We start from the raw sequence: 15,763 nt of genomic DNA, 5'->3' as shown, positions 1-15,763 counted from the left end.
GGGGGGGGCGGGGGGGGTGGTACGAGGGAGGGGCAGTCTCCATGTCACAAAATGGAATACAAAACAAGCGGCACATTTCCTCGGAGCAAGCAGCCCAAGCTCTCCTTTCTGTGCGCTTCTCCCTTCCCGAATGCTAGTCTCCTCTCCCAGCCACCCAGCTTGCCCTGAGTGGCCTGACAACATTTTGGGGTCCTACAAATCACAGCCCTGTCCTAGTTCTTGAGCAGGCAGCCTTTACACTGACCAGCCTTAGGGTCCTCAGCATTTACAACCGCTCTCTTTTGCAGGTTATCATCCTCTGTCAGATCAGAAGTTAAAACAACCAGAAACATGTCAGGTGAGTGTCTGGGAGAGACACTTGGCTGTTTACGAGAAATATTCCATTAAATCTGACGCAAAACGTTAGGATGCCTCTGCCAGTGCCCAGGTCCCCCGTTCTCCGAGGGCAAGCTGATTAGTGTGTGGCTCCAACCGATGTTTATCCTCTCTGGCTCCGTGGCGAACGCCATTGGAAAATCCTGGTTCACTCGATGCCTGGTCGCCTGGTACATTCAGATTCATCCAATTAGGATACCCAGTTTAAGACATAATGGATTTTGGCGAGCTCCACAGACTGATTGGGTTTTACACACATGCACAGAAAGATTTGATTTCCTCTGTGGAATTTATGGCAGGGGAAAAGAGGTAATTAAATTAATTTCTGCTCTGGTTTCTAGGCTTTCCTTTCTGTTCTTTCTCCTGCTCCTTTTGTTGTTGTTGTTTAAAAAAATAGGCTTGCATGGATGAAAATGAATTTAATAACTGGCAGCAGTTGGTTTAAGTTTGGGAGCTGGGTTCCACTGTGACTTTTTTTTGTTCTTTGCTCCGTGCTCTGAATGGTTTGGGGAAGCTAATGAGGACAATCTTGTGTCCTGTGGGGTGTGTGTGTGAGGTGACAGGGCTGTCCACATGGCTAGGGAGAGATGTTCACACCAGGAAAGGTGGCCAAATCCAGGCTTTCTAGAAGGAAACCTGCTCTGATACTTGATAATGAGATTAAACCAGAGTACACTTCCCATTTCTCCAGTCACCACTCATGCCTCTTGCCTTTCTTTTCTGATTTCTGTTTTTACCATCATTCAGTTATCTTCTCATCTCCCCACTCCACAGCAAGGTTCTGCTGCAGCAAGGGGAACGGTAGGGCAGAAAGAGGCTGAAACAGAGAACGGTGCTGGTAAGAAGATCGACAGTGACAGTGAAAATGATCAAGACTCAGTCTGCCAAGTTTGCAGGCTCCTACTCCACTCACTCCTGCTTCCCAAGCCGAGGCCCACTGATTCATCCCTGACTTTTAAAGGGAGGACTTCTCTCGCTAAACTAGAGACCCCTGAGAGATTTAGAAATTCAACGGAAACAAAACAAAACAAAACAAAACAAAACAAAACAAAACCACTAAGCACTTGACTTCTCTCCCGAAGGACCGGGGAGCCTGCCAATTCCCCAGCAATGCCAGTGCTAAGCATTTTCCTAGCATCAACATTAAATCCCCTTTTTGCTTTTCTCTTGTAAAGTGTGTTTACAACTGACCATTATGGGAAAGATGACGGATGTAATCTGGCCCCGTTTAAAATAATAAGACTAATAATGATACCGTTTATTGCCCAGAGGCTCAGTTTCTGAATGCCTATACGCAGAAAGAAGAGTTGGGGAGCTGGAATATTCACCAGTAAGTGTAGTCAGCTGCTCATCTATATGCCCCAACCCAGTCCAATGCCGAAAGTCTTAGCACAGATTTCCCAAAATTAATACCTCGGCCTCCTAGCAACTCTGAAAGTCCATCTCCGGCTCTGGTCCTGGCAGGGGTGCAGGAGAATGTGCGCGGATCCCACCGCTCATTAGAGCAAGGCCCTTTTAGGTTGGGAGAAAGCAGGCCCAAGGAAGGAGGGCTACCCTCTTCTACCACCCCGGGCCCAAGTTGTAAGGGAGGATAGCAGAAAAGGAGCCCTCTATCCCCGCACCACTTCTGACTCATTCTACCTCACACCAGTTCTTAATCTCCCAGAACGGGCTAGGTTGATCCAGCTGGGTTTTCTCTGTGGAAAGGTATTGCGTTTCTTCCAACCAACGCTACTGCGTATAGATCAGTCCCAGAAGGTAGTGGCTGAGGGCTCCACCAGCGGATGTGTTATGAAGCAGGTGGCCCCGGCAGAACAGACAGGTTGGAATGAGTTACCCCACCACCTCGGATTCCCGCATTCCCACACACCTGGCTGCGGTCAGTGCGCAGAACTGCGTCGCTCCAACATGCTCCTTTGCCTGCTCTGGAGAAAGGAGCGCAACAGTTTTGAGTGAATCGCCAACGCCTCTCCCCGAGATAGCAGCGCTTAGACGGACAAGCCAGGAGCAGAGAGCCTGCCCTCCTCCCCGCGGGTACGCTGCCAGAGTGGCGCTTGATTCTTAGTAAAAAAAAAGTCGGAGAGACATGGCTCAGCCCTGTGTTTGCAGGAGAAAGTAGACTCGATGATTGCTGGTGAAGGCCCCATGCGTCCAGCTCTGCCTGGACTATGGGACTCCCCAGCCTATGGGGGCTGTGGCGCCTGTCCTCAAGGACGTGTTCGCAGCTCCAGCTTTTTCCCAGTCCTCAGCTGGGGTAGACTGGCTGAAGGATCCAGGAAATAGGTGGAGTGGGTTGATTTCCATCCTCCTGCGGAATTCAGATTGAACTGAAAGGAAAAAATTTCCCTGACCTGGGAAGCAACGGTCAGGCGGTGAAACTGACCTTCATGACACTGACCAGAGATAAACCTCTTGGCATGGAACAGTTCGGCACACAATTGATCAATCAGTTGGGGACCAGCGGCTACATGCAACCCAGCACCACGAAACTCACCAGCGTGCCCTTAACGAAAAAACCTGATATGCCTAAAACAGCCTGGTGCACAACAGAACACTGTTAACCGACCACCTGAAACTAATCGCTGTGAGGCTGCCCCGAATGAAATTGCCTAAAAGCAAACGGACTGGGTGAAAGGAACCAGAATGAAATCCACCTGCCTGCTAACACGCCACTAAACCACGGCAAGGGACTGCAGCAGAGAGGCTGAAGAGGGCGGCAGGGTGGAGCGGGGAGGGGCTCCTCTCCCGGAGCTCCGAGAACCTGACTGGTGCTGCTGCGGGGACTCGACAGGGACTGGGGAGGGGGTTTGTCCAGTGCTTTTTAATTTACGACCGCCGCGCCCCAGGCCATCCCATAAATTTGGGGACCGTTTTCACCAAAGCTGTGAGTTACGATTTTTCAAATAAATACATTTTCCAATCAGACGGGGTTCTGTTTAGGTTGAACGCGTCCTGAAGCAGACATCTCTCTGCCCGGAAAATACACAGAGGAGGAAGCGGAGCCGGGACGAAGCTCAGACGACATAAAAACTTGTGTAAACACGTTGTCATTTACGGACTTCGGAAGAGAAAGAGAATGGGGGAGGAAAACGTTTAATTCTCCCTTGAATCCTCAGGTCCCAGAGCCGAGGGAAAACATGGAAAATTTAATATTCTTTTTCCATAAGCTTGATTTGTGTTATGCATTATACAACGGGCAGCATCAGGTTTACCTTAAACAGATTTTGTAATTTTGAGGCTGTTACAAACCTAAGAACGGACAGGGTTGCACCCCTCACTCCCCCCGCCCCCTCATGCACACACACCTACAATCTCTCTCTCTTAGGTTTTCTTTAGGAAAGAACGTGGGGGAGATAAACCAGAAGGGATTATTTCAGCAGGAGGGTCTTCGATTTCTAGCTGTGTGCCCCATCCTCTAGGCCTGCTTGCCTCCTTTAAAACAAGGGGGGCCGGGACTAGGAATCAGAGCTCCACACACACACACAATATCATTCACACATAATTCTGTGCACAGTTGCAGGAAGCTCAGGGATTCACGAAGCTAAACAGCAGAGAACGGAATATCAGCTTGTGGCTTGGACCCTCTCTGGCCAGTCCACTCCTCATCCAAGGAAAGGGGGAAATAGGGGAAGACAGAGGCTGCCGTGGAGCCCAGGTCTCCACTAGGTGTCTGGGCTCTAGCTGCGTCTCTGCCACCCATTGGCTGCGTCCTTAGGGAAGCCCCTTCCCCTCCTCCCTAGGCCGGTTCCTCTGTAGGTCCTAACACGAAATCTCAGCAGACATGCTACTCTCACATACTGGCAAAGGCAAGGAGGCCTCTCACCCCACGAGCTTCTAGGGGAAATCGACCCACTTTCTGTCTCTTCCCTGCCCTGACTGTCCCCCAACCCCCCAGCCCCGCCCAGGCTTTCCCGGCCCCGGGGAGCAGGTTGGGCCAGATTGGAAAGTCCTAGACACTCTAGATGCTGCAGAGAGATGTTTAAGGGATTTGCGCGCTCAAGCCGCGGGGTAAATGGCCCGCGGGCTGATTTATGGCGCGTTACTGCACGACGCGATTCCCCAAGACAGCGAGAATATTTTACACCGCGCTAATATAAACAGGCGGCCGGCCGGGTCCTTTTTATGGAGTTCCTGTAATTACCCGGGCCCTGACAGCTCCTTGATTTACGGCCCTATTTAGATAAGGGGTCCGGTGCGGGGATTGCTGGTGGCGTCAAGGTCACGGGACGCGGCGGGAGAAGGTTTTGCGGTAGGCGCCGCGGCACGGGCTCTCCCAGGCCTGCCAGTCCTGGGGGCGGGAGTGAGGGGAGGAGCGGGGCAGGCCGGAGAGGGACCCCGAGGCGTCCGAAACTTGAGTACAGCCAGTCAGTCCACGGTACACATGGGACAACTGAGTCCTGGAGGAGGCAGGAACTACACCCCCAAACCATACAGCAAAGGAAATGCGGGCGGGTGGGATCTGGAACTGGAATTCAGGTCTCTGGCAACATAATCCCCCCGCACCTGGCGATGCTCTGTCTCCCCCATCTCCAGCCTCCTGACAGTAGGGTTTGGTAGGGGCGGTGGGGAAAGAAGAGGACTCGACGCGGTCCGAAACGGGAGCGGTCGGATCAGAACAGATCACTGCAAAGGGGATACCTGGATTCCCTCCCTAGCCAGGGCTATGTAGTCATGACTCATGTAACTCCATTTCTTCCCCTGTGGAATTAATATGCCTAAAAACAGAGCCACCATTTATCCAGGTTGACTGTCACTGTGCTAAGAGCTTCACCTATATAATTTCGCTTAATCTTAAACCAGCCCTCTGCGGCGGGTGTTACCGAACCCTAATTTACAGAGGAGGGAAACGAGGATGCGAAGGTTCACAGCGGACAGAATGCCAGTGCTGAGTTTCAGTCCCGGTGGGTGGGCGCGATTCTTCCGCGAGGCTCTCTTAAACATTCCCTTAATACAAAGTTTTAACCACTATTGTGCTTAAGAGCCTGTAAAATGGGGTGAGGGTGCCGGCCCGACCTCACTAGCATAACTGGAGGAAGAAGCGTGCACTTACAAATGCTCGGAGCACCAGACCTTGTGAAGGCGCAGTCCCCACGAGCACCGCGGGATGCGGGTCCTGAGGGGAGGTAGAGGGATTTGAGACTGGGAGGTAGGACGCCCCGCCCCACCCCACCCCAGAGTCCCAGACTCCTGCTCCTTAGTCTGTTTTTGTGGGCCTGGGCAGGCTAGGGTCTTCGGGGCCCCAGAGCCAAGCGCGATGTCCCAGAGCTGGGAGAGAGGATCCAGAGGGGAGCCGTGCAACAGCCCAGAGCTGGGAATTACAGAACTCTATACTATCAGTCCCCGTTTTTCTGAAAATGGGGAAACTGAGGCTCAGAGAGGGAAAGGAACACAGTGAGGTGCTAGGTAGAGCCAGAACTCAAGGCACATCTCTTGCCTCTCAGCTTAGAAACATTTCAGCCAAACTCCTGGGCCCCAGACCTCCCACACCATATAGCCTGGGAAGGAGAGAGAGAACACCTTTACTGGGCTCCCACTGTCGTTCCAAATGCACCTGAGCCACACTGGACTTAAAAGCACATTGGGGTCTTTCAGAAGGCCGGGTCTGGAGCCTAGGCGCCTCGCGTTCTACACAGGCCATCTCGCTGGAGTCCATCCCACTGGAGGCTTCCCAGCCTGGAGCCCCAGTGGTCCTCGAGGACCCTGCTCCCACAGCAGACACTGTTTGGAGGACTACTTAGACTCCTTGACTCGGGGTGGAGAGCAGTGCTTTCTGGGGCCCAGGGGACTGCCAGCACCCTGCTCTTTAACCACCCACGGGGGACTGTCGGGGGATCTGGGGGCCCTCAAGGCTGCTCATGGGACTGGGGTTCATCGTCCAGTACTGATAATGTGTTCCCTACCACACTAAGCAGGCTGGATATTTGGAGGGTCTCTATGGGCCCTGAGTGATCTGTGTAACCCTGGAAAACTCTTGGGACACGAGGGTGGGTGCTGGTGCTGTGAGTGTGAGTATGTGGGTCACTGCACGTACCTGTCTATCCCTTGCTCCTTGTTCATGGGGGTGGGGGCTGTGATACTGTGCATACTATTGTTTCAACTTCATCTCCAGGGCTTGTGACTGTGACTACTGTAGGTAAGACAGAATGGATTTCAACTTGTCTGAGTGTTTGGAATTTGTGTGTCTGTGTGTAATGGGCAAACATGTGAAACCTTCTACTTCTGAGCACCTGTGCATGTACTGTAGTAATTGTGGCTGTGTACTTGTGTGTGTTTGTGGGAACTGAGAACACATGAAATGTGGAATGGGGTTTTCAGAAGTCTGTGCTGTGACTACAACTGTGGGACACTGTAAGAAACTGACACAAACTGGTTGGACCTGTGCACAAGTGTGACAGTAAAGAGTATGTGTCAAGCCCTGCAGCTGTGATATTTGTGTAGAATTGATGTGTTTCTGCTGTGATGGTATCTGTATGCATGCCTGCATGGAGGGTTGGGAGTGGCTCAGAGCTGTAACACATCTGAAGTGAGGTGTGTGCCCTGTGGGTGACAGAGAGATAATGTGTAAAATCCTAGGAATGCACGAATATTGAAATGCCGTGCGTCGCATGGGTGTAAATAGTTACCGGGAGAATACACATATGTTGTGGCGTTTGCACGAATGCATGGACTTTCATGTAAGCCCGTGATTTTTTGTGAGGCCGTGTACATATATATGTGCATGTGTAATGGTGGGCCTGAGGGTCTGCCGGTGGAGATCCTTCCAGACTAGTACCACGGCTGGATGTGTGTCAAGGATTGAGGTCCTTTTCCACAGAGTAATTACTGTCTCTGCCCGCACACCGGCACTCCCGAGAGCCTCCAGGCCAGGGAGGCGCGGGACCCCGCGGAGCCGCAGCTCAACGGGGCGCCGGGTGCTCCCTCCCCGCGAGCCTCCGGCTCCGCGCTCGGCCCAACCCCAGCGCTACTGGCGCCAGGCGCCCGGGAGAGCAGCGGGTTTCCAGCCGCCTCAGGCAGGAAACAAGCACCTCCCTCCCCCCACGCACCTCTAGGGCCCACAGCCCAGCCGAGCTCCCACAAGGGGAAACGGCTCTGGACTAAGCATTTGTTGGCTTCTCCCTTGCAGTGTCGTCGCCCCTCCGCCCGCCGCCATCTGTTTATTCCCTGTACGGGAGAGGAAAACCACGTACCCACTGGCTACCCGAACCCCAAGGAAAATTGTTCATCTTCTCTGGGCCTTACTGTTTCCATCTGTAAAATGAGCGAGTTGACCTTTCTCCCCTTGCCTTTGGGCTGCTAAGTGTACCAGGCACACAGCGGGGGTTAGTAAATTCTTGTTGAAGTAATGGTTAAAGGAATGAATTTGCCCTCTAAAAAGAGCAGTCATGGGGAATTCCCTTGCGATGCAGTGGTTAAGAATCCGCCTGCCAATGCAGGGGACACGGGTTCGAGCCCTGGTCCAGGAAGATCCCACATGCCACGGAGCAACTACGCCCGTGTGCCACAACTGCTGAGCCTGTGCTCTAGAGCCCGTGAGCTCACTGTCCTCACTCTAGAGCTTCTGTGCTCTAGAGCAGCTGAGCCCGCGTGCCGCAACGAGGAGCCCAGGCACCGCAACAAAGAGTAGCTCCCGCTGGCCGCAACTAGAGAAAGCCCTTGTGCAACAACGAAAACCCAACACAGCCAAATATAAAAATAAAACTAAATTTAAAAATATAAAATTAAAAATTAAAAAAGCAGCCATGTATTTCTCTTCTCCTTTCACCCTCACCTCCACATTGCTTTTGAGAGAAGGGCACACTCCCTCAGTTTTCCTATCTGTAAAATATAGGTGAAGGCCTTTTCGCTCCATGATTCTAGATTCCTTTTCTTGGGCCCACGGGGAGGGGTGGCAGACGCCGTCCTGGGTGTTGACAGGCCACCTAGGGAAGGGGCTTGGCTGGGAAAGGTTGGTGAGGATGGAGGGACCCAGGTATGAGGACATCAGCTGGGAAGCTACCCATCGGGAGGTAAGTCAGAGAGCTCCAGCCGCAAGCGCTGCCACCCTGGGATTCCCAGGTCCCAATGCCAGTCCAGAGAAAGGCCCCCGCGGACAGAATCCGACAAGCGTAACGGCCCTAGCCGGGAGTGGAAATAGCGGAGGTCTGCGCGGCCAGGACCGCGTCTCTACACCGGTGGGTGTGAGATGCCAGGCGATCAGTTTCTCCGGCTGCGTGAGCCTCTCGGAGAGTGTGGAGGTTGTGGTCTCCTCGGTGTGTGTTTACCGCCAAACGCTGATTTCTCGCAGTGTGAGCTTTGGCGCCGAGAATCGAACATTCTCAAACTGTGATAACCTGCATGGGGTGGCCCAGCGTAGCTGAGCTCCGGGCTCTCCGTTCAAGTCCCGCGGGAAGGAGGCTGCCCCTGCATCAGCCTGGCCGGCCTTTGGACTGGATAAGGCGCCCAGGAGGCGAGAAGAGTGGACCTCAAGCTCTGGAGCCCGGAACAAACTAGTAAATGCCTGTGGGCTTGCAGCCCTCCTCCCCCTCCTCGCCACCCCTCTCCTCCCACCTCCTGTCCCCAGCTTCTTCCCCAGTGGGTGGCCGCCTGCGCCGTAGAGGACAAGACTTGGCCAGAGTTGGCGGGTGCTCTACCGGGTGCAGGACCTGCTGCAGTCCCGCAGAATGGGCCGGTGACTAAGGACTGGGGGTGCTTAGGTAACAACATTAGGGGCCTATCTTGCCTCCAGCAGCGCTCTCTCCTTTTCTGGCTCTGAGAACAAGTAGAGCAGATGCCGCTCAGGACTGGGAACCTCTGGAATTTCTATTTTGGATTCTGGAAGGTCTAGAAACAAGAATCTTTCTCTTTTTTTGCGCCTCAGTTTCCTTATCTGTAAAATCTAGGTGAAGGCCTTTTCGCTCCATGATTCTAGATTCCTTTTCTTGGGCCCACGGGGAGGGGGTGACAGACGCCGTCCTGGGCGTTGACAGGCCTGTGTCTCAAGTACTAGCCCCCGTCTCCCCCCCAAGTCGGGAACTGGGTGGGGGGAGGGGCGGAGGCGGGGACGCCTCCCTGTCCCCGCAGGCGGCCTGAGGCGAGTAGCGCTAGCTGAGCTTAAAACCAGGGACGGCCATCCCCCTTTCCTCCTCCCCGCCCCCCTGCCATTGGCTCCAGGGAGAGGTTGACATCAAAGCCCCAGCCTTATATAAGCCAGACCCTGAAGGGAAGGCCGCAGAAGGGTTAAACAGGTCTCTGGGCATCCTCGTCCTCGCCTGCAACAGAAGCCGGCCAGAAGACGGGCTGCGGGTGTCATCTTCAGCCTTGCCCCAGAATCTCTCAAAGCCGGTGTCCACCAGAGCGCCGCCCCAGAACCCACGGGTGGCCCCGGCAGTCTCTGGGGCGCATGGGGCGGCGCTAATCGGGCTGGCGGCGCAGGCCAGGGGCCGCTCCAACATGAACCTCGTGGGCAGCTACGCACACCATCACCACCATCACCATCATCACCACCCTCACCCCGCGCACCCCATGCTCCACGAGCCCTTCCTCTTCGGCCCTGCCTCGCGCTGTCACCAGGAGCGGCCCTACTTCCAGAGCTGGCTGCTGAGCCCCGCTGACGCTGCCCCGGACTTCCCCGCTGGCGGACCACCGCCCGCAGCCGCTGCAGCCGCTGCCTCCTACGGTCCAGACGCCAGGGCCGGCCAGAGCCCCGGGCGGCTGGAGGCGCTCGGCGGCCGCCTGGGCCGGCGGAAAGGCTCAGGACCCAAGAAGGAGCGGAGACGCACAGAGAGCATTAACAGCGCGTTCGCAGAGCTGCGCGAGTGCATCCCCAATGTGCCGGCTGACACCAAGCTCTCCAAGATCAAGACTCTGCGCCTGGCCACCAGCTACATCGCCTACCTGATGGACGTGCTGGCCAAGGACGCACAGGCCGGCGACCCCGAGGCCTTCAAGGCCGAACTCAAGAAGGCGGATGGCGGCCGTGAGAGCAAGCGGAAAAGAGAGCTGGTAAGTCCGGGTCCCGTACGCTCTAGCCAAGGGCACGGGCGCGATGAGCATCCGTAGGCCGAGTACGCAGGGGAAGGAGTCTGCGTTGCAGTTCGTGCGATTTTGAGAGGCTGCAGGGAGTTCTGAGATGGTTGAAATGTGGGATTGTGTGCATGGAGGGAGGCAGATTCATATTTGAATTCATCTGTAATGTGGATAGTGTTTGTAAGGCTGTGAATGAAGACAGAATCTTACACTTTTCGGACAGGCTCATAGGGTCCCTTCTAAGAATCCATTGGAAGCTTCAGACCCCGAGAAAATGCACACACCATATAGTTCACTTCCAGTTTCAAGGGGTCCTGATTCATCCCTGGGATCTCCTGGAAGCCAGGTTAAGAATGCTGTAGGAGTTCGTTACTTTAATTTGCCCGAATGTGAATTGATGCATATGGGCTCTGCTGCTGTTTTCAAAGGGCCTTTGCCAGAGAGGTTGGTCTACTTTCATCATTGTACAGATAGGGAAACTGAGGCCGAGAAAGGGACAGGATGTGAAGGCCACCTACCCGAGGAGTTGTTTACTTGGGTAAAACAAGTCAGTTTATTCCCTGGAGGAATAAACATCTGGAGGATGTTTCACCGCTCCACTCCCCATGGCTGGCTCCTAGGGCCACCTTGATGGTTTTGTGTATAAACGCCGACAAGTAAGTCACTCACTTCTTTTGGCTTTGGAGATCGCAATCCCTACTCGGCTTTTTTTCGATCCTCTCCAGTGAAGCGACACTTCTGGAGCTCAGTTTCGCTGGTGCAGGGCTCTGGGACCTCTGAAGCAGTGATTTCCAAGCTGGGGAACTGAACTAGTTTCTCTAGATTGGTGCGCTCAGGAACACCGTGCGTTGGAGACTAGAGAGCCCCCTGGGTTTTATCTGACCCGCAGGGTCTGTGGTAAACTAGGGAAATCACCTGAGGAGACTGGGAAAGACCGTGGTCATCGAGTCTCTAAACTGCCGCCCTGGGCTGGAGGACATGCAGGCCCGGGCGATGCCCTCGTTGGAAGTAGTTATTGGGCGTATCCCCACTCCCTTCACTTTGCTGCCTCCTTCAAGTAGCAGGGAAGGGGGATGCTAAGCCAGGCCGACTCCCCCGCTCATTCGCGTAGCCTTCTGAGTGCCCAGAGCCGGCTGCAGAGACCCAACCCTGTATCCAAGCCCAGGCGCTATAAACTAGGTTGGAAAGTGGGACGTGTGCGGGGAGCATGTCCGTGGGCGAGGAAACTGTTGATTCCCACCCCTCCCATTCCAACCCCTGCAGTCTCCCTTTGGCCCCATAAAGCCAAACCTAAGAGCATTAGTTTCACCAGCCGCAGAAAATCCTCACTACCAAACCCCCAGAAGCTGCCCAGCCCATCCCGGCGCCCCCCCCACCCCGCCCCGGGAACTCGGCGCATAAAGGCAAATTTATGAGCCTGTTTGCCTCTTTCGCAAACAGAAATTCGTCACTTATTTAAAGGCTCCCAGTTACTGCTCCCAACACCTTTTACCCCACCCCCACTTTTACCCCACGCCTGGGCGAGCGGAGCAGAAACATTTAAACCTGTCTCTCTCGCCTCTTTTCTTGTGTGTGTCCTCTGGCAGCAGCAGCACGAAGGCTTTCCTCCTGCCCTGGGCCCAGGCGAGAAGAGGATTAAAGGGCGCACAGGTTGGCCACAGCAAGTTTGGGCGCTGGAGTTAAACCAGTGAGCCGAGGCCTGCGCCGAGGACCCCGCCACGGCTGCTCGACCCCGGAGCCCCGGGAGCAGAGGAAGGCGGAGGCGAGTGCCAGGCTCTGGGTGCCAGGGGCTTATGGGGAGCATCCCGCCTAGCCCCTGCTGGGGCTCTGGCAGGTCGCTGGCTGCAACTACACATTTGGATCGCACGTGCAATGTCATTTGAAATTGTTTTTAATACATGAAGAGAAAGAGAAATATATATATAAAACCCCCACCCCTGCAAACGAGAGGGAGGCTCGTGGCTGCACGATTCGAAAAGGAAGGACTGCGGGACCCAAGCGCGCTAAGACGTACCCTTCCAACCCTTCTGGGGCGAGTTTAGAACCCCTAACGCCTTCCTCACTACACTGTCTGCCTGTCTTTCTCGCCCCCGTCGGCTTCGCGTCAAACCCCTCCTCGAGCTCTCCTCCCTAATTAAAATGCAATAAGAGGAATCAATAGTTTTCTGCCAGGGAAAGAGAACCAAACCAGGAAGATGGAGGGCTGCCTTTGTTGTTGTCCTCCCTCAAACAGTGGTGTTTTTTATTTTATTTTATTTTTGTCGCTGCACTTCCTACTTAGTTACAAGGGAAATGGCTCTTTCTTTACCTCTCTTTCCTTCCTTGTTGCATTCTTTTCTTTTTTTCTTCCTGCTTTTCTTCCTTTCTCTTTCTTTCTTTTTCTTTCTTTTCGTTCTTCCTTCCTTTGTAAATAAAAACTTTTCCCTTTGTTGAAAAGTTTTTATGTATTAAACTACCTACCATGCCTGTTGCGCTCAGGTGTTTGTTTATCCCCCGTCCTCACCCTTTTTCTACCTCAAATCTATATGACCACTCACTGCCCCCTCCCTTTGCAAAGCAGTATCTATGCTCTTGACTAATAAAACATTTTCTGAAATCAGCAGAAGCCTGTGTGGTATCTTGGCGGGTATCCCCACCCCGCTCCATCGTTTCTGCTAGTTGGAGCACCTCTTGTTCTACTTCTCTTTTGATAAATGCCAAGCCAAACTGCAAATCAAATCAAGGGGAGGGGGCAGATAAAGGATTTACTCCTGGAACAGAGTAGAGTTCTCCTTAGAAGATAATGGGTGGGGGCGGGGACAGGATAGATTTAATGAACCCACAGAACAGAAAACTGGAAACGAATTAGATCCAGAGGGGATGAGCTAGGACTTTCGTGGGCCAGCATTTGGGCCTGTCTGTGGGTTAGTAGGCACATCGGTGTCTGCAGGCCACGGTTTGGCGTTATTGGGAAGGGGGTCTGTCACACAAACGAAGGACAACGCGAGGGCAGGGTAGCTCGGAACAGGGGAATGCCCTCGGGAATACTTTCGCCTATGTGAAATTCTGAACCTGCAGTTGCACGTGTCATGGTGCAGGAACTCACACGGAGCCCCGTGGCTGAGCGGGGGGCCAACGAGGGGCTGCGGAGCACAGTTCCAGCACGCAGTAAGGACGCGGCAAGGCGCAGCAGCTATGATTTTATACATGAGTGAAAGAAGCTTGTGAGTGCTCATGGTCAAAGTGAGACGTTTAGGTTTCTCTCTAGCAACAAAGCACTCAAGTATTTGTGAGAGTATATGGATTTGTGCAAAGGGATGGGGGCGCGGTATGTGCAGGCTAATTCGGGCACTTAAGAAATGTGCGGAGAGCAGTTTCCGAGCCTCCACGTGCGCACCCATGGCTAGGTGTAGGGGTGAATAAAAGCGTGTGCATTTGTCAAGGCGCGGGTGCGTGCTGGGCTGAACTGGGGCGGGCAAATGCAGGCGTTTCTGTGTCCCTGAATAACAGCATACGCACAACCAGTGTGGTTTGTGCGCAACCGTGTGCGAGGCTCTAGGCTAAGCGCTTTTATGTCTCCTAACAGCTCGCACGACCGTCCGAGGGAGCTCATGGTCTGCGGTGCCTGCACGGCCCCCGGAGCGCGCTGAGAGCGAGGCGTTAGGACGCCCGCGGGTTTCTCGGCGCTTTCTCGCTCCACATCCGGAGCTGGAGGCCCGGGCTTGGGGCCGAGAAAGGAGACCCTGGGCAGCTCCGGGGCCAGGCGTGCCCCAGGCTCCTCGTCCCGGCATCGGGGTGAATAGGGGGCCCCATTAGTTTGGGCTGTAAACACCGTGGCAGTGCTGAGCGGCCACGCGGGCCTTTCCGGACGCGAAGGAGTTAATAAAAGGTGTTTTATGGGCGCAAGGAAACGGCGGCGGAGGTATGAGCTTCTCTCTACTCTGACCCCCTACTTTTTCCTTTATTCCCTCTCGCCACCCGCCGCCAGATCAAACAGGCCCGCGATTTAACTAGGGCAACACCTCGCGGTAATGCGCAGTCCTGGCACACACCCTTCCCCGGCCTCAGTACCCGGCGCGAGGCCCCAAGGCCTCTCCGGGAGGAGCAGAAAAGAAAAATCGACTTTTCCTTTTTTCATTTTCTTTCCAAGAGCTGGGAAGCTCCTTAGAAATCCGGAGAAACAGACTCAGGGAGCAAGCCGACTGAGGTGCCCCAGCACGGAGGGGACATTTCCTAGATTTGAACCCAGGACTCCAGTTTAGTTTACAGACCATTCTCTGGCTAAACACAGAGCACGCCGCCCGCGACTATTTTTAGCACCATGAAGTATCCCAGGCACGGGAAGAATGCGCACCCGGGTCTTGCTTTCTTGCAGCCCCGGCCAGTGAAAGGAGAGAGGGGTACCGAGGGGTACCGCTCATGGCAGCCAGAGCCAAGTTTGGCATATAAGCAGGCCTCCTCCGAAATCCCCATCCGGCCGGGTGCAAACCCTCTTGGAGAAGACCGCGGAGGAGCCTAACATTCGGTCCCAGCCCTGTCTGGTCCTGATCTCAGACCTAGCACCCAGAAGCTGAGACAGGGGGCCAGTGCCCATTGAGGTGGTCACCGGGATATCTTCCCAGTTTCCCCAAGACTTACTCCACCGCCTAGAACGCCCGTGCCACATTTCCAGCCCTCACTCCCCGACTGCAAAAGCCGAGCCCCCAGCGCAGAACAGAGTTGCTCCCGGTTTCACAAACCAGTTTTCGCCAAGGGCTCCAGATTCGGGGTCCAGATCTTCTCCCCGCACCGGGCTCTAACTCCTTGCATCCGTCATTAGCTCTCCCTCCATGGAATAGCTTTAGAGCCTGCCTTTTACTTTCTTACTCTCTCCCAGGTTTCAACGCGGTTTGTCCGAAACCCACCTCCACCTGGCTGTGGCAGATGGTATCATTATTCATTTGAATTAAGGACATAACATTTTTTTTTAATCTGGGGGGTGGGGGAATGGAACGATCACTAACTTCAAAGCAAATTCCAGGAACTTGTCGTAAGGAAATACTAACTGATGTTTCGAAGCTTTAACTAAAGGACTAGTCTACTAAAAAGTATAAAAGGACCTCCAAAGTGTTATAATTACAGAACTGGTTAAATAAATCCATCAGTGGGTTACTACTCAGCCCCTAGAAAAAATGTGGTAATTGATATGGAGAGTGTTCCTGATACAAGTGAGGGAAAACAAAACCCTCTCAGCTTACTAAAGTAGGCAGTGACCTGCTTTATGTAAAAATAAATACATAAATATCATTCATGGAGAAAAAATGGAAGAGTATACATCAAAACATTTACACCTCTACCTCTGAGTTGTGGGAATAAGGATAATTTTGACTTTTCCTCCTACTTAGCTATATATATATATACTACC

The 15,763-nt window shown here is 53.8% G+C and overlaps 2 protein-coding genes across 7 annotated transcripts in view; one reads left to right on the top strand and one right to left on the bottom strand.

Annotated features, from left to right (window-relative positions):
• The window catches only part of SAP30L (SAP30 like), a 44,346-nt gene that overhangs the window by 4,054 nt on the left and 24,529 nt on the right, over positions 1-15,763 (bottom strand). The window lies entirely within an intron of this gene.
• HAND1 (heart and neural crest derivatives expressed 1) lies at positions 9,591-12,979 on the top strand. The gene is made up of 2 exons (XM_007114680.1): positions 9,591-10,356; positions 11,967-12,979. Exons 1-2 carry the CDS (start codon positions 9,805-9,807, stop codon positions 12,069-12,071), a joined length of 657 nt encoding a protein of 218 aa, XP_007114742.1. The 5' UTR covers positions 9,591-9,804; the 3' UTR covers positions 12,072-12,979.

This window comes from Physeter macrocephalus, chromosome 8, assembly GCF_002837175.3.
Source record: "Physeter macrocephalus isolate SW-GA chromosome 8, ASM283717v5, whole genome shotgun sequence".
In the NCBI taxonomy this organism is placed as follows: Eukaryota; Metazoa; Chordata; class Mammalia; order Artiodactyla; family Physeteridae; genus Physeter; species Physeter macrocephalus.
Note: the sequence above shows the minus strand (reverse complement) of the source record. Positions and strands in the feature narration are given on the sequence as shown.